Raw genomic sequence first — 23,880 nt, 5'->3', positions numbered from 1 at the left:
TACCTATGACAACAGAGGAAACTTCTCCCTTCAATAGTCAGAAATGTGAGCAGAATGGAAGAGATGTCAAAGGCTGTTTATGGAAGCCACCCTGCCTGACTGGGAAGCAGTGAGTGATGCTGCCTATGGAAGGTGATCCTTCAGGAACAGCAGGAAATGCTGGCTTGCAGTTGAAGGATTTGACTTGAAAAAAAATCCATTCTCACTAATTTCCAGTCAAGTGATTAAATGCACAAAACAACAGCAGGTAATTGCTTGTAGGAAGCAGTTACCCAGGTGGGTCTGGTAGCTTTCCGTGCTAAATATAACAACCTGCTCTCGCTTCCAGACAAAAGGGAATCTTTAACGACCCTCCAGCCCTGTGAGCTGCCACAGAAACGGAGCTGTTCAGGAATCTGAAACACCTAAAATCTCCAGAACACTCCCCACTGTGAGACAAAGAGATCACAAGAGAAACAGTAACCAAACTTCCATGTCTCCTACAGAATCTCACCTGTCCATTCCTGCAAGTTAAGAAACTACCTTCTCATCCTCCCTGCTCCAGGTAACCAGACCTGCTACCCAGTGTGCAACTCTGGAAAACCACAGCTCTACCAAGTGAGATGCTAAGTAGCAGCCCTCAAGCAACAGTTCAAGTCTTTCATCTCCTCTTATTCCATCTGTTTGCATAGCTCCAGGAATCCAAACACTGAGATCTCCCTGCTTTCTGCTTGATCTCAATGCCAAGGGAGTTCTTGCTTTCACAGCTGCAGTGCCTCCTTTTTCTCTCTGGGTGAAAAGGGAAGAGAGAGGGGTGGAGAAGGAGGCTGTTCACCAGGGCCTTTCTATCCCAGGATGCTACTTTATTAACTTCTCCTCCTCTGTCACACACTGTATAATCAGCTCCACATCACAGCACTCAAGACAGAGAACGCTTTCACTGAGCCTCTATACAAGTGCTCTCAGATGGTTCACAACCTGCACATCCTATAACCATTCAAAGAACCTTCCAGAACAGATCATACCACTTTAGGGTGACTGTGTCATCCACAACCACCTCTCCTCCTCCCTTCTTTGTATTTGTTTTACAACAAAAAGGCATTATGCAATGCTGTAGAAGCAATGGGTGATTGTACAAGACAAACCACTCAGAGGTTAGGCAGTTCAAGATCACCAATACACAGCTTTGTTCCTGAATTTTCTCTAGCCTTGAACTGTTTCCTATTGCTCTCCCAGCAATATTTATAACCCTCTTTCTCCTGAAAGGGATTAGATTTAAATTGCAGGTATAGTGAGCACATCTGAAAATGACACCACCTCGCCATCAAGAGAGTTCTGGAATCAGCTTAGGCTGCTGCAAAACCTTGTCTGGATATTCTAACTCTCAGCTTACACTGACTTAGCTCAAGTCAAATTCATTTAGCTAAACCGATGTGCAATCAGGCTAAACGAGTTCTATATCATCCATAGAAAGATCCTGCCACTGTTTGAATAAAGAAATTTAAAAGCTGCTGTCACTGAAAAGCTGTGATTGACCATGGGAAAAACTGACTCAAAAACACCTCAGGGAGAGGTATTTTGTTCACAGAGCAGGTTTGGTTTTCACTGGTAAAGCAGGACAACACCACTCAGAGGTGCACAGTGAGCGAGGGAAAGAGAAGGATAAGAAGTAGAAGAAAAGAACATTTCATCACAGTAACCTTATTCCTACCTCACCTCTCTTTAAATACCTTTCTTCCCTCACCTCTCTTTAAATACCTGACTGACTTCTGTTGGCTTCAGTGGAACCATGTGCATGTTAAAATCACTGCTGATTTGCTTGCCAGAGTTGGGCTATGAAACCCAAACAAGACCATGGCTGAAGAGTGAGATCCTTTCAGGGGTGACCTCATTGCTGTCTACAACTACCTGAAGGGAGGCTGTAGCCAGGTGGGGTTGGTCTCTTCTGCCAGGCAACCATCAACAGAACAAGGGGACACAGTCTCAAGTTGTGCCGGGGAAAGTATAGGCTGGATGTTAGGAGGAAGTTGTTGGCAGAGAGAGTGATTGGCATTGGAATGGGCTGCCCAGGGAGGTGGTGGAGTCACCATCCCTGGAGTTGTTCAAGAAAAGCCTGGCTAAGGCACTTAGTGCCATGGTCTGGTTGACTGGCTAGGGCTGGGTGCTAGGTTGGAGTGAATGATCTTGGAGGTCTCTTCCAACCTGGTTGATTCTATGATTCTTTCAACCCAGCAGGACACATCAAGCACCAGCGATAACCTGACTGATGAAAAGGAGTTCCATGTTTATAGGACAAGAAGAAATGGCCTCGAGTTGCATCAGGGGAGGTTTAGATTGGATGTTGGGAGGAAGTTCTTTTCTGAGCAGGTGGTCAGGCACTGGAATAGGCTGCCCAGGGAGGTGGTGGAGTTGCCATGCCTGAAGGTGTTTAGAAGGAGAGTGGATGTGGCACCTGAGGCTATGGTCTGGTGATGAAGGATGCTGGGATGAAGGTTGAACTGGATGATCCTGGTGGTCCTTTCCAACCACAGCGATTCATAGTGATTAGATGTTGTGCTGAGGGATTTGGTTTAGTCAAGGATTTGTCAGTGTGAAACTAAAGATTGGACTCAATGAGCTTGAAGGTCTTTTCCAAGCTGAGAACTTCTGTGATGCAGTTCCAGTCAGAAGGCACGTACCCCTAACCCAAATCTCAACTCAGGATGCTTTATGCCCTTTGCTGGGATGAATAACATCAGAATCCAAAAGCTAAACATAGCAGACACCTATGCTCACCCAGGCTGATTAGAAGAAGGGCTTCAAAAATGTTTATTTAAGATATTAAAACACTTGCTGTCAACACCTTTCATGCTCTGTGCTTGAGTATCCTTGATTAGGGTGTGTGCAGCTGTGCTTCTCAGACTGAATTAATTCTGCAAATTGTGGTGAGGTGATAGAAGTTTTCCAGCTGTGTAATCATTAATTAACTTGGTTGCATTTGAGTGGCTGCAACCCATGCTTGTCTGAGAAATAGTCAACTTAGATAAAGCATCACCTCTGCCTTCTGCTTGGTGTTTCTTACAGAATGAAGACTTTTTTGTCCTTCCCCCCTTCCTTTTTCTTTCTTTTTTTCACCTTCTTTTTATTTTAGTTTAAACTTTTTATTCAAGTGCTGCAGGATGATTTGGTAGATGAACTTTTTGCCTCTCCCATGCTTTTATAATTCTCACACACAGGGGACACTTTGGATTTTAAAGGTTTGGGAAGAGTCACTTTCTCTTTTTATGCATTTATACCATGCTAGTAAAAAAAAAGGGAGGGGGAGCTCTAGCTATGGCTGTAAAGTCTAAAATTCAGGTTCTCTGGCTTCTCCACAAGCTTCATGCAGACAGAATGCTGAAGATGTGCAGCAGAAGTGAGCCAGAAAAGATTTAACTGGTCACTGCCCAGCTTCAGCTTCTTGGGCAGTAAATATGTTGTGCATCGTTCTTTGCACCTGAGTCTAGGGCTCACAACTCAAAAGGTATCATTTGCATCAGCAGAAGTGTGGCCAGCAGGGTGAGGGAGGTGATTCTCCTCCTCTACTGCGCTCTGCTGAGACCCCACCTGGAGTACTGCATCCAGTTCTGGAGCCCCTATTACAAGAAGGATGTGGATGTGCTGGAGAGTGTCCAGAGAAGGGCCACGACGATGCTCAGAGGGCTGCAGCAGCTCTGCTGCGAGGACAGACTGAAAGAGTTGGGGCTGTTCAGTCTGCAGAAGAGAAGGCTCTGACTTGACCTTATTGTGGCCTTCCAGTATCTGAAGGGGGCCTACAAAAAAGCTGGGGAGGGACTTTTCAGGCTCTCAGGGAGTGACAGGACTGGGGGGAATGGAGCACAGCTGGAGGTGGGTAGGTTCAGGCTGGACATGAGGAAGAAGGTGCTGAGCATGAGAGTGGTGAGAGCCTGGAATGGGTTGCCCAGGGAGGTGGTTGAGGCTCTGTGCCTCGAGGTGTTTAAGGCCAGGCTGGATGAGGCTGTGGTCAGGCTGTTCTAGAGTAGGGTGCCCCTGCTGATGGCAGGGAGGGTTGGAACTAGATGATCCTTGTGGTACTTTCCAACCCTGACTGATTCTATGATTCTATCTACTAGGCTTACACCTTGCTAAAAGGAAAATGATCTGTTCCTTAATGGAAAAAAATGGCCAAAGCTGGATGCTAAGAGGTGAGCTACTTTAGGGCCCAATATTTACAAGAGTGAGTCAGGAGGAGCTGGGCTCATTGTACTCACAGTCTCAAGTTGTGCCAGGGTAGGTCTAGGCTGGATGTTAGGAGGAAGTTCTTCCCAGAGAGAGTGATTGGCATTGGAATGGGCTGCCCAGGGAGGTGGTGGAGGCACCATCCCTGGAGGTCTTCAAGCAAAGCCTGGCTGAGGCACTTAGTGCCATGGTCTGGTTGATTGGATAGGGCTGGGTGCTAGGTTGGACTGGATGATCTTGGAAGTCTCTTCCAACCTGGTTGATTCTATGATTCTACTTCCTTCCAAATAAATTCACAGTAACTTACGACCTCCTCTCTTTTCTTCCTCTGGAAGTCAAAGCATAGTCTATGAATTAGGAGTCACAGAGGCAAACAGGCAGGTTAAAGATTTAAATTGCAAGCTAAATTGCAGTGGGAGACATTTGCTCATTGCTCTTCTCAATGCTAGAACAATGATAGGAGAAAAAATGTTGCAAAGGGATGTTCTGGAAGGATTTAAATTTGCAACTTTCTGGTCAAAATTAGAACAGAGCAAGAGACTGAACTCTGAGTGTCCTGACACCTCTAACTAGAGTCTTCTGGAAAAGCACATTTACATCTAATTAGAGCAACACTATTTTGTTACCTCACTCAGTGGCTGTTCCTTCTGCCCTAAAATGTCAGTCAGATGCTCCATAATGATCCTGCTGCAGGTGGACATTTTGTCAGCAGGAATTACTGTCCATCTCACTTTACTCTAACAAGCTATGACACTTCATCAGCTTGCAATTAAGCACAATAGGTAATATTCACATTTTGCTACTCTTGTTGTGGCTCCACAATGCTGTATGAGCAGGACTCCAAATTCACATATATATGACTGAACTTCAGGTAATTGTTGAGCCTGTGATAAGGTCAGAGCTTGTTTACACAGGAGAAGGCTCATCTGTGTCATTTTGATTCAGGTGATGACAGAATCATAGAATCAACCAGGTTGGAAGAGACCTCCAAGATAATCCAGTCCAACCTAGCACCCAGCCCTAGCCAGTCAACTAGACCATGGCACTAAGTGCCTCATCCAGGCTTTGCTTCAACACCTTCAAGGACAGTGACACTTCAAAATAAACTGGAATTGCATTTCAGAAGCAGCAGCTCAAGTCCTGGGTTTAAATAATAGCCAATTTGTATTTAAAACCCAAGTGACATCACCGTGAGCATGAAAAGAAGAAATGCCACTAAAAATCTTCAGGTATTTGTAAGAAAATAATAATATGCACAGGGACTGACAAAAAAAAGCCCCTCTCCTGTTTTAGAAAAGCATTAACTTAAAAGACATGCTTAATTCCCTTTGAAGTTGATGTTAAATATGTGCTTAACTTTTGCCTACTTGGAGGATCACATCAGCAGCTTCTTTAATCATTTCTGCACAGGAGGATACTGGAGCCCTGAATGGTTATGTTAAAGAGGTACTATAGAATCAGTCAGGGTTGGAAAGTACCACAGGGATTATCTAGTTCCAACCCCCTGCCACGGGCAGGGACACCCTACCCTAGAGTAGGCTGCCCACAGCCTCAGCCAGCCTGGCCTTAAACACCTCCAGGGACAGAGCCTCAATTACCTCCCTGGGCAACCCATTCCAGGCTCTCACCACTCTCATGCTGAACAACTTATTAGCCAAGTTCACAGTGAGATGAGCTCCTCACTCTCACACACTCTCTAAATGCATTATTCTGTGGTGGATCTCCCTGTTATGAAAAGAAATTATCATGACTCTTCTGTTTTCCTAATGCATCTCCAATGTACAGATTCACATGCTGAACAGCTTTGGAAAGGGCACCCAAAAAAGCTGGAGTAAGGTCAGCTTGGTTTCTTTTGCAACCAGGGAATTTACTGCCTCAACTCAAATAAAACCAGCTAAGTGCTGTTTCCTCTGAAAAATCCTGAAGATAAAGGTTTCTTATTAATAAAGGGATTTACCTGAGAGGACATCCCATGGCATGGGTAAAGGATTGCTTTGTCATCCTCTTCGGCTCCTTGATCTAAGCAGTAGCCACTTGCTTTGCTGTTCCGCACCTGTAAGCAATCAGAAAGAGAAGAGCTGTGTTAGAAATGCATCTGCATGGTGCCAGTCCGACCTGGATGGCTGCTGAAACTAGGAGTATGCAGAGCTTCTCCTCCCTGAGAAGCACAGGATTGTTCTCCAGTTATGACAGGATGCCAGCAGTGAATTTGCTCTGGGAATAGACACTATTTGGCCTCCATTCTGCTGAGACTCCACCTGGAGTATTGCATCCAGTTCTGGAGCCCCTATTACAAGAGAGATGTGGAGATGCTGGAGTGTGTCCAGAGAAGGGCCACAGGGATGCTCAGAGGGCTGCAGCAGCTCTGCTGTGAGGACAGACTGAAAGAGTTGGGGCTGTTCAGCCTGCAGAAGAGGAGGCTCTGACTTGATCCTATTGTGACCTTTCAGTATCTGAAGGGGGCTACAAAAAAGTTGGGGAGGGACTTTTTAGGCTCTCAGGGAGTGACAGGACTGGGGGGAATGGAGCAAAGCTGGAGGTGGGGAGATTCAGACTGGACAATTTCCTAATTGTTCAGCATGAGAGTGGTGAGAGGCTGGAATGGGTTTTCCAGGGAGGTGGTTGAGGCCCCACAGCTGGAGGTGTTTAAGGCCAGGCTGGAGGAGGTTGTGGGCAGCCTGCTCTAGGGTAGGGTGTCCCTGCCCATGGCAGGGGGGTTGGAACTAGATGATCCTTGTGGTCCCTTCCAACCCTGACTGATTCTATGATTCTAATTCCATGACAGAATATAGCAGGGATGAGCAGTGTCAGAAGTTTTTCAATATACTTAAGTATGGGTTTAGAGATCCAGTGAAGTAAAAAATTCATGTGTCTCCCCAGACAAGAAGAATTTACAAGCCTGTAAGACTGTGTAGCTGGAATTTCAGGCCTTACTTTCTCTTCAGGCTAGAAGTACTGAACACATCTTTTGGACACAGAAAAAAATTTACAGGTATCTTCACTAAGAAGATTTAGATAGACATTTGGAAACAGTAAAGAGGTCAGTTTTGGTTTAGATAGTGAAGTATTTGTCTGGCCAGCCCCATAATACAGAACTAGCTGCTGCATGAGGTGTTGGAAAACATCCATAAATAATCCTTCATACTATGGTGTACAAGCATAACAGGGAATCTGAGAGAGTAAGGGAGGTCACCAACAGTGACATTCCAGAAGGTTTATTTTATGTCTCAGGTACTATAAAGGCTGAAGATGATGAAAATGGCTTTAAAAATGTGACTTGAGTCATTAGGAAATACATTTTTTGTACTGTTTCATAGAATCAGTCAGGGTTGGAAGGGACCACAAGGATCAGCCAGTTCCAACCCTCCTGCAACAGGCAGGGACATCCTACCCTAGATCAACCTGGCCAGAGCCTCATCCAGCCTTGCCTTAAACACCTCCAGGGATGGAGCCTCAACCACCTCCCTGGGCAACCCATTCCAGCCTCTCGCCACTCTCCTGCTCAACAACTTCCTCCTCATGTCCAGCCTGAACCTACCTACCTCCAGCTTTGCTCCATTCCCCCTAGCCCTGTCACTACTTGTTTCAATCTGTTTCACCTCTACTCAGTACATTTCTTTTCCCTTACACTCACTAAGATCCAGACAGCTTTTCCTTCAGCAACATAACCACAAGAGAAAACATTTACTCACAAGCTTGGTGTCATTTAGGACGAAGCCTCTAGTTTGCCATTATGGGCATGGAAGACTGAAAGGGAACTATGCCAGTTTGTAGTAGCTGACAGCTGACAAGGCTCTATTTTATTATACATTTTAATCAGTTGGATACTTGCATCACTCAAAGCTTCCTGTTTGACTCAAGACCCTCCACGTGACCACTCAACAGAAAAAAAACCCTTTCTTTTTAAGAGCCCAGCTTGCTGTCTGGTGTAATTGACACAACATTGGCAGTTCTGCCAATGTTCTTTGCAGCTAACAGCCTTCTTGGAGCTGACAGTTACTAATAGCTCCTGTTGAATTTACTAAATGCCTTCCCTCAGTTACTGCCAGGGACAGTTATATTAGGATGCAAAGTGATATTATGTAATAAAACTTGCACTTTGTATCACCATTTGAAGTGCCTGACTTATTTTTATATGAAGTCAATCAAATGGAACCTAAAGGAATAATGCCCATTTAGCTGTCTTGTGTGAAAATATATTGCTTTGGGATTTAATTGTAGTTCAAGCAGACAATTAAACCAGAATCTTAAAAACATTATGCAGCAGGAGAGCTCCTAGAACTTTGCCCTAATTCACAGTCACAAGTGACAGCAGTTCTTATATTAAAAGAACATCTTACAGATTAAAAGAGTTACAGGAGGCAGGTCTGACTTCTTTAAAGACTGGGGTCAAGCACAGGTGGGAGTTTTGATTGGTTCACAGAAGAGAAAGTCATGATCCAGGCAGCTGAGGTGAGCTGAAGAGGCTACACATCTCTAACACATTTGGATTAGGGTTAGGTAACCTATCCACTCAGCAGCCTCCAAGCAGGTGTTCCAAGGTCTCAATCAACACTGTGCACAAGTGAGAATGAAAAGACAGAACCCAAGCACAAAGCAAGAAAACAGGTTTTTCCTCTAATAGCTTTTTCAGGATGAGATGAAGACCTTCCAAATGGTAGCCTTACCTCATCATCTGAACAAGGATATGTTGCTTTGTATCCTGAAGGAGGAGGATGAATTAATAAAGTGAATGTGATCCTTCAAATAGTTTGGCAAAACCTCAGAAGGGAGCAATTCTTTACTTAAAAAGGGTTCAACAACTCAAATGTCCTCATTGACTGCTGTGCTAGTTTGAAGCAGGCTAGAATGTTTTGGTGAGAGAAAGTAGATAATTGGCTATGTAAGGAAAACAATGGTTGTGTCGCTTCTCTTACAGTCCTGCTGAGAAGTATGGGAACAAGAAGTAAACAGTAGATAACATTCTGCATTTTGTCCCACTCTGCTTTTGGCTTTAGACTGAGCAACATCTCCTTAACCTCACTACCACTAACCTTCCTTCTTAGCCTCTTGGCTGCACCTCTATTCTTTCTCAGGATTGGGGTAAGGTTGAGAGGGGCAGGGGGAGGTGCAAGGGTGCTTGAGAGACCCTCCTGGGGACTCAGGTTTCTGGGAGGGGAGTTGTGCTTCTGTATTACTTTTCCTTTGTATATTTCTGTATATAACTGTATCTACTATAAATAGCTGCTTGTATATTGTGCTAGCTGTAAATAAATAGCTTCATTTATATTCCCAGAGTCTGTCTGAGTTAGCTGGGGCATTTCAAAAGTGTGTGTGTGGGGCGGGGGGCGGGATAGAAGCCAAACCACAGTATCACAGTATCATAAGGGTTGGAAGAGACCTCACAGATCATCAAGTCCAACCCTTTAGCACAGAGCTCAAGGCTAGACCATGGCACCAAGTGCCACGTCCAACCTTGCCTTGAACAGCTCCAGGGACGGCGACTCCACCACCTCCCCGGGCAGCCCATTCCAGTGTCCAACCACCACAACTGCGATTACTTTTTGCTCTTTTGAGGGCTGATCACCATATTTGGGAAGACTATTACCTCAAATGTCTGTTGTCTGTTTTAAAAGGAAAGCAAACGAGGTTGCCTGTTGTGGTTGGTGAGAGTGACTTAATCTGATAGCTCCAATGAGAGGGGACAGCGCTTCTCAAAGCCACACTTGTTAGTGTTCCTTAAAAGCAGAGGAGGGCACTTCTGCCGCTGCTGCTCTGCTGACTTGGAATTGCTCTGTACATCCTGCTACCCAGCACTGAGATGAAAGGACTGCTCTGATGCAGCCATGATGTGTTTTCAAAGACATACAGTACCTCTCCATAAGTGACTGTGTTGTTATAAACCCTCATTTCAGGATAGACGTTCTCCAAGTACCACTTAAAACTCCGGCACTGCAGCCGCTGTCGCAGGGCTATTCTTTCAGACACATCTCCAAAGTCAACTCCAGGGTTCTATAAGGCAGAAAAAAAGAGAATAAAGAAATCTCACTGCACTGACTTCACACTTGTTTCCTTTACTGAAGCCAAATGGAGTTCATTTTGTATACCAAGCTGCATTTCCCTCTCTTTCTCTTTTGTAAGCAGCAGCTCATCAAACAGCTGCTGTTGAGAGCAGACAATAAATATTAATGGAAGGCTGTGGAAAAAGAAGGATAATGAACAAGTGAAAACCAAGCATAAATCAAAACAATGAGAACACAATGAAAATGTTGTTACTTAGAGCAATTCTAAATGTTTGCAATCAAACCTGAATTGAATCCCCTTGTTTGGAATCTAGGCGGCAATTCTGATCTAAGACACAGCAGTGTGGTCGTGGCTTACTCTAGCAAGGGCCTTGAGTATTCTCTGATGTGAGCAAGGTAAGAACAAACCTGTTAAAGCTTCAGAGCAGGACTGCACAAAAAGTCATTAAGCTCCATTAAACATTTGCACAGGCCAGCATTTGGTTTTCACTGCAACGGGAGCTCACTCGCGGGCACGAGCCATGAAATGCAGTTAAGCTCAAGGCATTCTTTATAACTCTAATTCAGAAATTAAGTCATGTTTGCATACAAATCCCACAAAAAAGACAGGCTGGAAGAGCCAAATGCAAACCCAGCTATTTAAAAAGCACCAGGCCCTGAGTCACGTCTGCTCATCTAAACCATCGTAAATCATCACAGCTCAGCATGAAGGCAGTAAGAGTTACCTCACCCAACAATCTTTTTGTTGTATAGGGTTAATACACCAGGGGGAGTAACCTTGAACCTGACCCTAGGTGGTCTTGACCCCTCCCCAGGGGTGGGTCTGAACACCACCAGGTGATGGTTAGCCCACTCCTGTCTAAAGATCCATAAAAGCAGGGGGAATTCCTGTTTCGCTTTCTCTGCGTTCCCTGCCTCCATGCTTGCCACCATCACCACCCTGTTCCTGGTTTCTCTTTGTTTCACCAAGTGGCCATCACCCACGAGGCAGCCAAAGCCATCACCAGCAAAACTGGGTTGTATTTATCTATTTTATATTTGCTTTCCCTTCCCTATACCTTTTGTAACTTCCCTACCTGAAATACCTTTTAAAGTTATTGTTAAACTCTCCTTTTTAACTTCCAAATTGAGAGAGATTCGTTTATTTGGGTGTGCTTACCTTTTCCTCTCTACATCTAATCCCCTTCTTTTGGGAAAGAAGAGGGGAGAGGGAAGGGCACTTTATAAAAATTGTTATTGGTTCTATCAAATTTATTTCAGTCTCTGGAAACTAGAATTAGAACCAAGACAACTGTGTGAATCGAAGGGACCGACAGTGGGGAGGTTTGCATGGGTCTGTCCTAAGTGCCCTGCACATTTCCTCCAGAAAGATTTCTGAGTGCTTTACAAATTACACCTGATGCAGGCTTACAAGGCAGCAGCAAATCTTAGCTCAGGCTTTATTAGAATCCCCACCAGATGCCTCGTTTTCAGAAGAGAATACAAGTGTAATACTGAACAGGTTTTTCTGTTTGCCCCATAAAGAGTTTGCTGTGCTCACTGCTGCTTGCTGATGCGTACTTTGTCGTGAGCTCTCCGTGCAGCATCCATTCAAATGAATGTTAATTTACGTACTCCTGCAGGCTACATGGAAGGAGAGCAATTCTCAGAGGCACTAGGTGCAATAAATCATTCAACAGAAGATTCCTTCATCACTAAAATTGTTGAGGAATGTTGGGAATTGGCTGAAGAATGGGGGGGCATGAGCCCCTAGAAGCTTGTACAATCAAGTCTTGGATGTGAGGTCTGAGAACTGGGACTGCAATAAACCATAGCACTGTGTGTGAAGAAGCTCAAAGGAATTGTCCTTGAGCCTTCTGATCACAGCATCACAGTATCATCAGGGTTGGAAGAGACCTCACAGATCATCAAGTCCAACCCTTTACCACAGAGCTCAAGGCTAGACCATGGCACCAAGTGCCACGTCCAATCCTGCCTTGAACAGCTCCAGGGACGGCGACTCCACCACCTCCCTGGGCAGCCCATTCCAGTGTCCAATGACTCTCTCAGGGAAGAACTTTCTCCTCACCTCCAGCCTAAATTTCCCCTGGTGCAGCCTGAGGCTGTGTCCTCTTGTTCTGGTGCTGGCCACCTGAGAGAAGAGAGCAACCTCCTCCTGGCCACAACCACCCCTCAGGTAGTTGTAGACAGCTTCTGTGGGACTGTGTCCAGATTAGGAGGGAAATAGGAGGAATATGCAAATTCCAACATTTAGGTGCACTAAACCCTATAGCAGTGGCTGCAAGTAGGGAGGATTATGCATATTCCAATATTTAGATGAACCAAATGCTAGTTACCAGTACCACGTTGCATGCTGTGTGTGCTCACTTTACTCACCTGTGCTTTGTAACTTGAAGCCTGATGCTCTTAATAAACAAACGGATTGCTCAGAAGCTTAACTCATATTGAGTCATCTCTGACTTTCCAAATCCCGTCCGCAGAGGAAGAGATCCCAAGCAGGGGCATACCAAATATTTGCTTTAACTAAAATAGAGCTATAGTGACCTGCTGCTGAAGAGTATAGGAATATGATCTTGCAGAGGTCCTAATGGGAGATACCCATTATGTACAGATCCTCAGTAACTTGGAAGGGAGCAAGTTGTGGAAAAGAGGGTGAGAGTTATGAAAAGGTTCATTAGGATGGGTTTAGCTATGGGAGCAATCATGTAGTTTCCTTGCCTCTTCCTGCCCAGTTCTAAACTGAGGCAATACCACCCCTGGAAGTGTTCAAGAAAAGCCTGGATGAGGCACTTAGTGCCATGGTCTAGTTGACTGTCTAGGGCTGGGTGCTAGGTTGGACTGGATGATCTTGGAGGTCTCTTCCAACCTGGTTGATTCTATGATTCTGTGATGTATGCATGAATGTGTAATCAAACTTTGCACACTTGTTGCAGTGCAGCAGTTCCCAGTTCTTGTCCTGTGCCACACAAACAGAAGCACTTGGCTGGATCCTTTCCCACCGCCACAGAGTTGGACTGGATGCTCTTGGAGGTCTCTTCCAACCTGGTTGATTCTATGACACAGCACCCTATTTGCAGAGCCATTTCTACAGAACACAAGAGCAGCATCCTGAGGAGCAATGAAAATGCTTTGCTTGCTGCTGCACTAGCTCCAGTCATCACGTGCAGGCTCCAGTGTGCTGGTACAAGAACAAGGTGTCCACAGAATTTAGTGTGTGGATATTCTTTTTAACCAGACAGTAAGAATCACAGAACCATTTAGGTTGGAAAAGACCTTGAAGATCATCAAATCCAACCACGTATATAACTGCTTACAGCAGTACACTACTCGTTTCTTGTCTGGAGTGGGATAACTCTGTGAACACTAACACTAGCTTCCTTTTCCTAAGAGATAATGGGGTTATTTTTATGATGCACATTTTGTCAATCAATTTATTTTAATGGATAGAAAATTTTAATGTTCATTCCTTCTGCTGATTTTATGTCTCTCAATGTAGAGGTGCCTATTCTTTTTTAATTGCTACTGTACAGCTCAGTGCAGAAAACTACATCACTAAGTAATCTCAGAGAGATTAAAGGAAATCATGGTTTGGTGCAAATGATTATTATCTTGTCTTTCCTCAGACAGCATGGAGCAAACAAATTCACAGTGTTACTTTTTCAGCTCCAATTTACATCTATCTGATAAAATGGTCAGCTTCATAGAATCATAGAATCAATCAGGTTGGAAGAGACCTCCAAGATCATCCAGTCCAACCTAGCACCCAGCCTTAGCCAGTCAACTAGACCACAGCACTAAGTGCCTCGTCCAGGCTTCTCTTGAAGACTTCCAGGGACAGTGTCTCCACCACCTCCCTGGGCAGCCCATTCCAATGCCAATCACTCTCTCTGTGAAGAACTTCCTCCTAACATCCAGCCTATACCTACGCTGGCACAACTTGAGACTGTGTCCCCTTGTTCTATTGCTGGTTGCCTGGGAGAAGAGGCCACCCCCCACCTGGCTACAATGTCCCTTCAGGTAGTTGTAGACAGAATACCCCTAAAAATGTGGATGATGCTTTGTCTTCCTCCTGCCTGTACAAGCATCATGCATGGCACAGAAGTTATGCAGTATTGCCTCTTGTTAAGGCAAGATAATTCTCTGCAATTAACCTCTCATGCTAAGAGGAGTCACCCCAGCAAATCTTCACCGAGGCCTTGCAGAGAGGACCCGATGCTGAACAGCAGCAAGTGGAATTCAGATGTGTGAACACCTGACACACTCAAACATTGCGTGGAGAAGAATGAAAGATTACACTTCAGGCAGAAGTGTTTTCTAAGCTGCAACAGGGACATACGAAAATGGGTTCTGATACATTCTGTAGGTACCAAACCACAAGCAGGTATTTGGGACACAGACTAAATCTGATGAAGACTTTGATGAGACTCCTGTGACTTTGGTGGGCTCTAGGTCATAAGCAAACATTCACAAAGATGCAGCTGGGTTGTGCTTGTTTCCCTGCTCTCATAAAAACATTCCTGGTTCCATTTATTTCAATCAGCTCTGGACCAGTCTCTCATGAGGGTTAACTAAACCATTATTACCTACAGACTGGAGTCTGCCTCCCCTCAGCTGCTCTTTCTGTGCCCTGTTACATGAATAATTTGCATGCAAATACCACTGAAGATTACAGCAGCAGCCAGCTTCCACCTGACTGGGATGTAACATACTTCCCTTCTCCCCAAGAATAATGCTCAGCGGAGATGTAGCATGTGATATACTTACAGACTAAAGTGACAAACTGAACCTCCAGTTTATCTAATATTTATATTACATGGATTCCTCGAGGTCCCCACATGCCACCTACAGTTCCTGTGCACAGGAAGAAACAGTGTGCCCACATTGCAACTCGGCCTGCTGACAATAAACCCAGTTAATGTGTGATTCTTTTATCACATACTTTGTTTTTTATGCCGGTGAGGTCTACTAAGTCTCATGATGAAGGATGATATTTATTTATGAACATCTCCTGTAGTCCTCACCACTGTAGCATATGAACACCTCAAAGTTTAATGGCATTCCAAATTAATGGCTGCTTCTGAGGAAGCATATAAACCTGAAACATTGTGCTCTGGTTAAATTACAAATCTGTGTCATCGCTCCTGAGCATACAACAAAACTTAGGCTGAAAAAGCAAGTTTGTAGGCAGAGCTCTCCAGCAGGCACCAGCATAGAAGCACCCTCCCCTCTAAGCCTTGCCTGCCCTGTGCAACCATTGTAGCATCCTGCACCTCAAGAACTAATTAGGAACAGCCATCCATGTTTCACAGAATACATCTGGGTGGAAGAGGCCTCAAAGATCATCCAGCCCAACCCTTGACCCAGCACTGAAGGGTCAACGCTAAACCACACCTCGAAGTGCCAGGTCCGTAGGCTGTTTGAACACCTCTAGGGATGGGTACTCCACTACTGTCCTGGACAGACAGTTCTAGTATTTGATGAAGAAATATTTCCTAACATCCAGCCTAAGCCTCCCCTGGCTCAGCTTGTAAGCATTTCCTCCTGTGCTGTCACTTCACGTCAAGGAGAAGAGGCTGCCTTCTCCTTGCTCCAATCTCCCTTCAGATAGCTGTAGAGAGGGATGAGGTCTCCTCCCAGCCTCCCCTTCTGCAGATTAAACAACAACCCCAGCTCTCAGATGCTCCTTATAGGCCAGATGCTCCAGGCACTTCACAAGCCTCACTGCCCTTCTCTGGACATGCTCCAGCACCTCAAAGTCCTTCCTGTAGTGAGAAGCCCAGAACTGAACCCAATACTCAAAGTGTGGCCTCACCAGTGCGGAGTACAAGCGGATGGTCACATTCCAGCTCCTGCTGGTCACACTATTTCTAACACAAGGCAGGATGCCACTGGCACTCTTGGCCACCCGCCTATGTTCAGGAGCCAGAGCCATACTTACTGCCATGGGGATGTTCCACGCCATGTACACGTGTGACTTGAAGTCATCCATCCAGACCTCGGCGGCGCGCAGGGCGTTGCGCTTTGCATAGTAGTCGATGTCGTTGTTGTAGGGCTTCTTCGTGCGCTCGATGTGCGCCACGCGGGAGCAGGGCAGCACCTCCATGCTGCCTCCACACTGCCAGACCTGGGAGAGGCAGCAGAAAAACAATCCCATCAGCTTTTAGCTTTATTTTTCCCTTCTGAAGGTGATCCAGCTGCTTCCATGCGGCATCTGAAGAGTGTCCCAGTCAGAGCTTCTACCAAATTATGCGGAATGCTCACCTCATTTACCTGCTCTGGAGGCAGAACAGAAGGAAACAAAGAGAACTTTTCTCTTTGAATCAGTGATGCAGGGCGAGCAAAGCTCATGTGTTCCACAGTTGCCTCACATCTGTACTTAGTATCATAGTGAAACAAATAAATCCATTACTTTCCAAAGCTGCCTTTCACTGAGCATAAAGAGCTCATTTCCAAACAAGATGCATTCCAGAACAATGCTGGGGCAGTGCTTCACTTCTTCTCAGGGACAAAGACACTTTTCAGGGACAAAGATAAACTGCTTGGGAACTGGCAGATAAAAATCTTGCCTTCCTGGTAGTTTTCTGTTTATTTGTTTGGGGTATATAATTATATACATACACACACACACAGATGTATATGAATATATATAGATAAAATCATAGAATCAACCAGGCTGGAAGAGACCTCCAAGATCATCCAGGCCAACCTAGCACCCAGCCCTAGCCAATCAACTAGACCATGGCACTAAGTGCCTCAGCCAGGCTTTGCTTGAACAATTCCAGGCACGGTGACTCCACCACCTCCCTGAGCAGCCCATTCCAATGCCAATCTCTCTCTCTGCCAACAACTTCCTGCGAACATCCAGCCTAGACCTGCCCTGGCACAACTTGAGACTGTGTCCCCTTGTTCTGTTGCTGGTTGCCTGGCAGAAGAGACCAACCCCACCTGGCTACAGCCTCCCTGCAGGTAGTTGCAGACAGCAATGAGGTCTGCCCTGAGCCTCCTCTTCTGCAGGCTGCACATCCCCAGCTCCCTCAGCCTCTCCTCATAGGGTTTGTGCTCCAGGCCCCTCACCAGCTTCGTCGCCCTTCTCTGGACACCTTCCAGCACCTCAACATCTCTCTTGAATTGAGGAGCCCAGAACTGGACACAGCACTCAAGGTGTGGCCTGACCAGTGTTGAGCACAGGGGCAGAATAACCTCCCTTGTCCTACTGGCCACACTGTTCCTGATACAGGCCAGGATGCCATTGGCTCTGTGTGTATATGTGTAAATAAATATATATATATGCACACACATACATAGATACATATATACACACACACACATACATATATATACATATAATATTATACATATATATAGTATATAAATACATAATATATACATATAATACATGTATATATATATATATAATCTAAATATATAATATATACATACATATGTAGGAATGCAAAGTGAAGAAGGATACTAACAGGTGGATGCTGACCTTGGTTCCCACCAGCTGCTGGCTGACTTATCTCAGAAGGGATAGATAATGAACACCTCGTTAATGAGGGAAACAAGGCGTGGGTTATGCTGATGGAGAGGGTTGTCCTTGACTAATTATGCTAATGTGTAGGCATGTGCCTTGTGGCCTGAGGGTATCTATTGAGAGCCAAAATGATCAATAAACATCTCTGGCATACTTCACATTGAATCACCTGGAGCCCATGTGGTATTGCCCTTGATCACACTGATCTGTGGCACCCTGACCACATTTCCCGTGGCAAGCTGATCAGTGGTGTTGCAACACCTGAGCTAATACAGGTGTTTTGCAACATACATATATAATATAGAACAAGGGGACACAGTCTCAAGTTGTGCCAGGGGAGGTCTAGGCTGGATGTTAGGAGGAAGTTGTTGGCAGAGAGAGTGATTGGCATTGGAATGGGCTGCCCAGGGAGGTGGTGGAGTGGCTGTGCCTGGAGGTGCTCAAGCAAAGCCTGGCTGAGGCACTTAGTGCCATGGTCTGGTTGATTGGCTAGGGCTGGGTGCTAGATTGGACTGGATGACCTTGGAAGTCTCTTCCAACCTGGTTGATTCTATGATTATCTTATCTATGATTCTATGAATATATACATATATAATACATACAGATACATATATAATATATATACAATATGTACATATATAATACATATAACAATAGACACACACATACATATATATATATATATATAATAGAATCAAATCATAGAATCAACCAGGTTGGAAGAGACCTCCAAGCTCATCCAGTCCAACCTATCCCCCAGCCCTACCCAGTCATATGCATACATATATAGATATATAACTATTATTGTTGTAATTCTTTGTTAGGTAAGTTTTTTCTTGCAGCTTTCCAAAAGAGTTCTGTAGCAAGTCACTGGCCACTGGAATTTACATTTGATAAATGAAATGCTCTGAAAACCACACTGCTCATAAATTTGGACTGACATATGCTAAGAGTTTCCAGTGCCAAGGGGAAGTGCTGGGGGGAGGGGGGGGGAAACCCCAAGAAAGGCATTAATTGATTTTCATGATGAGAAGGGGAAATGAGCAGTACACTTTAACATAGTGCTCTTTGCCCAACCCATCCTGGAAGTCAGCTCTTTAATGCAGAGCACATTTTTCTCTCTCTGGCTATGGCTAATGACGTTGTAATTTTTCCTTATATATTTTGGTAGCAAGGGAAAATACATTATCTGAGTGACAGATTGATTTCCTTCAAATGCCAGCCCTCATGCAAACCTGAAAAGGAAAAAGCACTAAACTGCAACATTAAAGGAAACAGTTTAGCTCATCTGTAAATTCAACACCAACGGTTATTTATCGGTGATAAATCCTCCCCAGACGAAATCCACAGGGAACTCAGACACCTGGCTTTGAAGAAAACACAATAAAAGGCAGCAGCAGCCTCAGGCCAGATAACACTCATCCTGTCAGCCAGGATCTTTGGTGCTCAGCAGCCAACTGTGGTGTGACCACCCCATCTGCAATCACCTAGACTGCTTTACCTTTACCTTCAGTCACTTCCACCCCCTACTCCTTAGCCCCATTTTGCTCTTGAAATAATCCAAATCTGCTGAAGAGGAGGGAAGAAAAAAGGAAACAGGATATTCTGAAGGTAATGTTGCCTCCTGTGAAGATGCTAATTTACCCCAGATGAGTTGTTCTTTTCTGGGAACACATAACTTTTAACAGCACTCGGGGACATTTCCCAGGATAAGGATGGGATTTCCAAGCCCAGAAAAAGAGAACTGGATGTCCTGCACATGGTGAGAGGAGGCAGTTAGACACTCATGTATTACCAGGCACACATCAGCATGTCACCATTTCTCCATATCCCAGATGAATGCTACAGCTGCTCATCTGTGAGTCACTTCTTTTCAGGCCAGACAAGGTCTCCTGTTTCACTTCAGGATTAGTTGCTGTTCAATGGAGCATGGCCCTGGCTCTGCACCTGCACACCCTTTTGGTGTACTGTTAAGTACAGAGTGAAGCTCTTGTCCTCTCCCCTTACAGCCCAAAGATTACTTTAACAGAAAACAAAAGAGTTACAGCAAAATATATGCACCCAGAACCAGACAAGATCCCAGTAGCTAGGAGCAGTCTTATGAGATTTAGATGGAGACTCAAGACTTATGTCTGACTCAAGAGGATGGGTAGGTTTGGCAGCACCTTCTCCCTGGACACAGTACTGAAAGACATACATGACTCAGAAAACCTTTGCCTGTCTGCTCTGAACTACAAGAAGTCTCTGAAATACAATGAAGCATAAAAGAACATGAAAATGTTTAGTGTATGAAAGAGATAAGAAGAGGTGGGTCAATGTCTGCCCTTGAAATCAGTTGATTCTCTCTCCTTTCATCCTCAAAACTGTATTTAATGACCCATTTTAACAGTAGTAAACAACTCATTTCCTTCCACATCTCACTCTGAAATTATGCCAGAAAAATAATTGCATGCATCTATATAGCATGTACCAAGCAGAGTTCTTAAAGCACCTGGGAAGCAAACTGTTTTCTACCTGCGAGCATAGAATGGTGCCTAAGTACCTCCAAATCACTAAGTTTCAGGCAAGGAGAGAAAACAGAATTCCATATCTATGACTCATCTTCTGGGATAACAATGCATTTCCAGTCCAAGTTATTGCTCTCCCACTGAGTTGCAATGTTAAATGTGTATTTCAAGGTCCATTTACTGAGAACCACCACAAACAGTCTCTCCGAGCTGCTCCCTACAAGGGTGTGCAACACTGAAAATAACACTCAGCCTTCTTTCCCCCCATGGAGATGCAAACCCCATGCCATAATTTTTGTTCCTCCCACTGCAGCACACACTCATCAAACCTCTCCTGGGGGGCAACAGCCCAGACTCCACTGAGACAGACTCAGAAGATGTCCTGAGCTGGGAATAGAAGCAGCTTCAGCTGATAAGAACCAGCAGCAGTGAAGCAAAAAGGCTTCTGCTTTGTGTGCTCCTCTACTTAGCACAGCTGCTACACAACCCAGGGACTTGGCTTTGCCTCCCTGAGCATCACACTGTGCAACGTTTTAAGACATGATCAAGTAATTCCAAGAGACACTCAATTTATTTGCTAATTGTAGTTAATTTCTAATTTCAGTATTGCTCTTTAGGCTGCTATAAACAAAACTGATAGCAGTATAAATGTTACCATAGCTGCGTTACCTTTGCATTTTTACTGCTAATTATCTCAATCAACTTTTCTATAAACAGACATATTAAGTATTAAAAAGTACCCACATCAGGGGTAGATTACCAGCTGAATGATAATGTTCATGGTTTATGCTACAGTCATTTACTGGCACTAATTATTAGCTCTTGCTGTACACCTGAGGTAGGACTGTCCTACAGAAAAGGGTTTGCCATTGCGAGCAGTCAATCAGGCATTGTATTCCACACACCAGAAGAAACAAGGACTTGTTGCTGAAGGTCCAAACTCTTTTTAATAGGATTAAACAAGGATTGATATATTATTAATAATAATAATTACTAGGATTAAACAGGGGGGACCTCATTGCTGTTTACAACTACCTGAAAGGAGGTTGTAGCCAGGTGGGGGTTGGCCTCTTCTCCCAGGCAACCAGCAACAGAACAAGGGGACACAGTCTCAGGTTGTGCCAGGGGAGGTCTAGCCTGGATGTCAGGAGGAAGTTGTTGGCAGAGAGAGTGATTGGCATTGGAATGGGCTGCCCAGGGAGGTGGTGGAGTCACTGTCCCTGGAGGTGTTGAAGCAAAGCCTGGCTGAGGCACTTAGTGCCATGGTCTGGTTGACTGGCTAGGGCTGGGTGCTAGGTTGGCCTGGATGATCTTGGAGGTCTCTTCCAACCTGCTTGATTCTATGATTCTAAGGTGGGTTTTTTTAAATGGTTTCCTTAAAAGGGTCCAGAACAGCTCTTAAAACAGCTGCCTTTTTTTTTTTCCTTTGAGATAGGAGGATGGAATTATTAAGAGAGATTAGTTTCAAAAGGAAACAAAACCAAACAAACAAAAAAAAACCAACCCAACACTTAAGACCAAAATCCATGTGGGTTTGGAATGAGGAAAGGAAGTGATGCAAAATGAAATGTAAAATTCCATCAAGTCAGCTGGCCCCCTTTGGGGAAGAAGAATCTGATCTAAAAATAATGACTAGGTAGGTAGGTAGACAGACAGACAGACAGATAAGTAGGTAGGTAGAAAAACAGATAGGTAGGTAGACAGACAGGTAGGTAGGTAGACAGAGAGACAGATAGGTAGACAGAGAGACAGATAGGTAGACAGAGAGACAGATAGGTAGGTGGACAGACAGGTAGGTAGGTAGATAAGTAGGTAGGTAGACAGAGAGACAGATAGATAGACAAACAGACAGGTAGGTAGGTAGATAGGTAGGTAGACAGAGAGACAGACAGGTAGGTAGGTAGATAAGTAGGTAGGTAGACAGAGAGACAGGTAGACAGACAAACAGATAGGTAGGTAGACAGACAGGTAAGTAGGTAGACAGACAGGTAGGTAGGTGGACAGACAGACAGGTAGGCAGATAGGTAGACAGACAGACAGGTAGGTAGATAGATGACATACAGACAGGTAGGTAGATAAGTAGGTAGGTAGACAGAGAGACAGATAGGTAAACAAACAGATAGGTAGGTAGACAGACAGGTAGATAGGTAGATAGACAGATAGGCAGGTAGGTAGAAAGATAGGTAGGTGGACAGACAGACAGGTAGGCAGATAGGTAGACAGGCACGCAGGTAGGTAGATAGATGACAGACAGACAGGTAGGTAGATGAGTAGGTAGGTAGATAGATAGATGGGTAGGTAGATAGTTAGACAGACAGGTAGATTGATAGGTAGACAGGTAAGTAGGTGGGTACATAGATAGACAGACAGGTGGGTAGGTAGGTAGATAGGTAGAGCAAGCCTGCTCACCACTGAAGCAGGATGTAGAGCTGGCTGGACTGCTGGGCTAAGCAATTGCTAAGTGATGGCAATATAAATAGAGAGAAGATTGCTGACACCACCTCCAGCTCTGCAGGTGAGACCTATTTCCAACAGCATCATGCCCTGCTGAGTGCACGTCAGAGCTCAAAGCCTCGTGGGACTTAATGCTCAGGTGAGCCTTTTGAACAGGGTAGCTGCAGCTCCCCAAATGCTCACACCAGTTACAGGGAGGGTCTTCACTCTCCATGGGCTTACTGCTGTGCAGATTGAAAAGCATCCCCCATTCCCTTCAGCCATCCTATTTTTTGAGAACACATTTACTAACTAATGAGTAGAATGATTCATGCCCCAAATGGTGATGAAACCTCAGCATTTTGTAGCTGTTCCTATGCAAGCTTTTAGGAGTGTCAGGAAAAGGCAGTAACTAAATACTAGAGATTATTTATTGTTTCAGTAAAAAAAGCCAACCATAGCTTCACAAGTTAATGTAGGACATTATTTTGTACACTAAGCCAACTCTAGAGTGTTATTTAATTTGGTACAAATGGGCTCAGTAAAAGCAAACTCAGCAGGTAAAAATAAGAAGGATATTTTTAAGGGCATAGCTGAGGAGACAGTGAACTCTCTTAGAAAACTTAAACTGGAAAGAAAGATCATGATCCTTAAGAACTTTGTGTCCTGCTGTGAATTTTGCACTTTAGGCACCTTGGTGCTCAGTAAGAGAGAAAAATAGAAGTTTCAGACTGTTGCAACTATTTTTCCCCATCAAATTTCTGTAGGTGTCCTTAAGATACTGAAAAGTCACATTAAGGTCACCTGGGAGCCTCCTCTTCTCCAGACTGAACAGCCTCAACTCCCTCAGTCTGTCCTCATAGGAGAGGTGCTTCAGCCCTCTGATCATCCCCGTGGCCCTTCTCTGGACACCTTCCAGCCCATCCATAGCCCGCCTGTAATAGTAATAGTGGCTGCAGAACTGGATGCAGTACTCCAGGTGGGGTCTCACCAGTGCACAGCAGAGGGAGAGGATCACTTCCCTCGCCCTGCTGCCCACACTTATATTGCTGCAACCCAGCCTCTGGTTGGCCCTCTGGGCTGCAAAAGCAAACTGACAGCTCATATTGAGCTTCTCATCCACCAGCACCCCCAAGTCCATCTCCTTAGGGCTGCTCTCCAGCCACTCACTGCCCAGCCTATATTGGTGCTTGGAATTGCCTTGACT

The 23,880-nt window shown here is 44.8% G+C and overlaps 1 protein-coding gene across 3 annotated transcripts in view; it reads right to left on the bottom strand.

The window, feature by feature from the left end:
- The window catches only part of GALNT9 (polypeptide N-acetylgalactosaminyltransferase 9), a 246,241-nt gene that overhangs the window by 12,713 nt on the left and 209,648 nt on the right, over nucleotides 1-23,880 (bottom strand). For all 3 annotated transcript variants that reach the window (XM_064168137.1, XM_064168135.1, XM_064168136.1), the window contains 3 exons: nucleotides 16,138-16,323; nucleotides 10,051-10,188; nucleotides 6,155-6,250 (listed from right to left, as the gene is read on the bottom strand). In XM_064168137.1, the coding sequence (XP_064024207.1) occupies nucleotides 6,155-6,250; nucleotides 10,051-10,188; nucleotides 16,138-16,323 (420 nt within the window). The remainder of the gene's footprint in view (nucleotides 1-6,154; nucleotides 6,251-10,050; nucleotides 10,189-16,137; nucleotides 16,324-23,880) is intronic.

Source organism: Pogoniulus pusillus, chromosome 30 (genome assembly GCF_015220805.1).
Source record: "Pogoniulus pusillus isolate bPogPus1 chromosome 30, bPogPus1.pri, whole genome shotgun sequence".
In the NCBI taxonomy this organism is placed as follows: domain Eukaryota; kingdom Metazoa; phylum Chordata; class Aves; order Piciformes; family Lybiidae; genus Pogoniulus; species Pogoniulus pusillus.
This window is presented reverse-complemented; position numbering and strand designations above follow the sequence as displayed.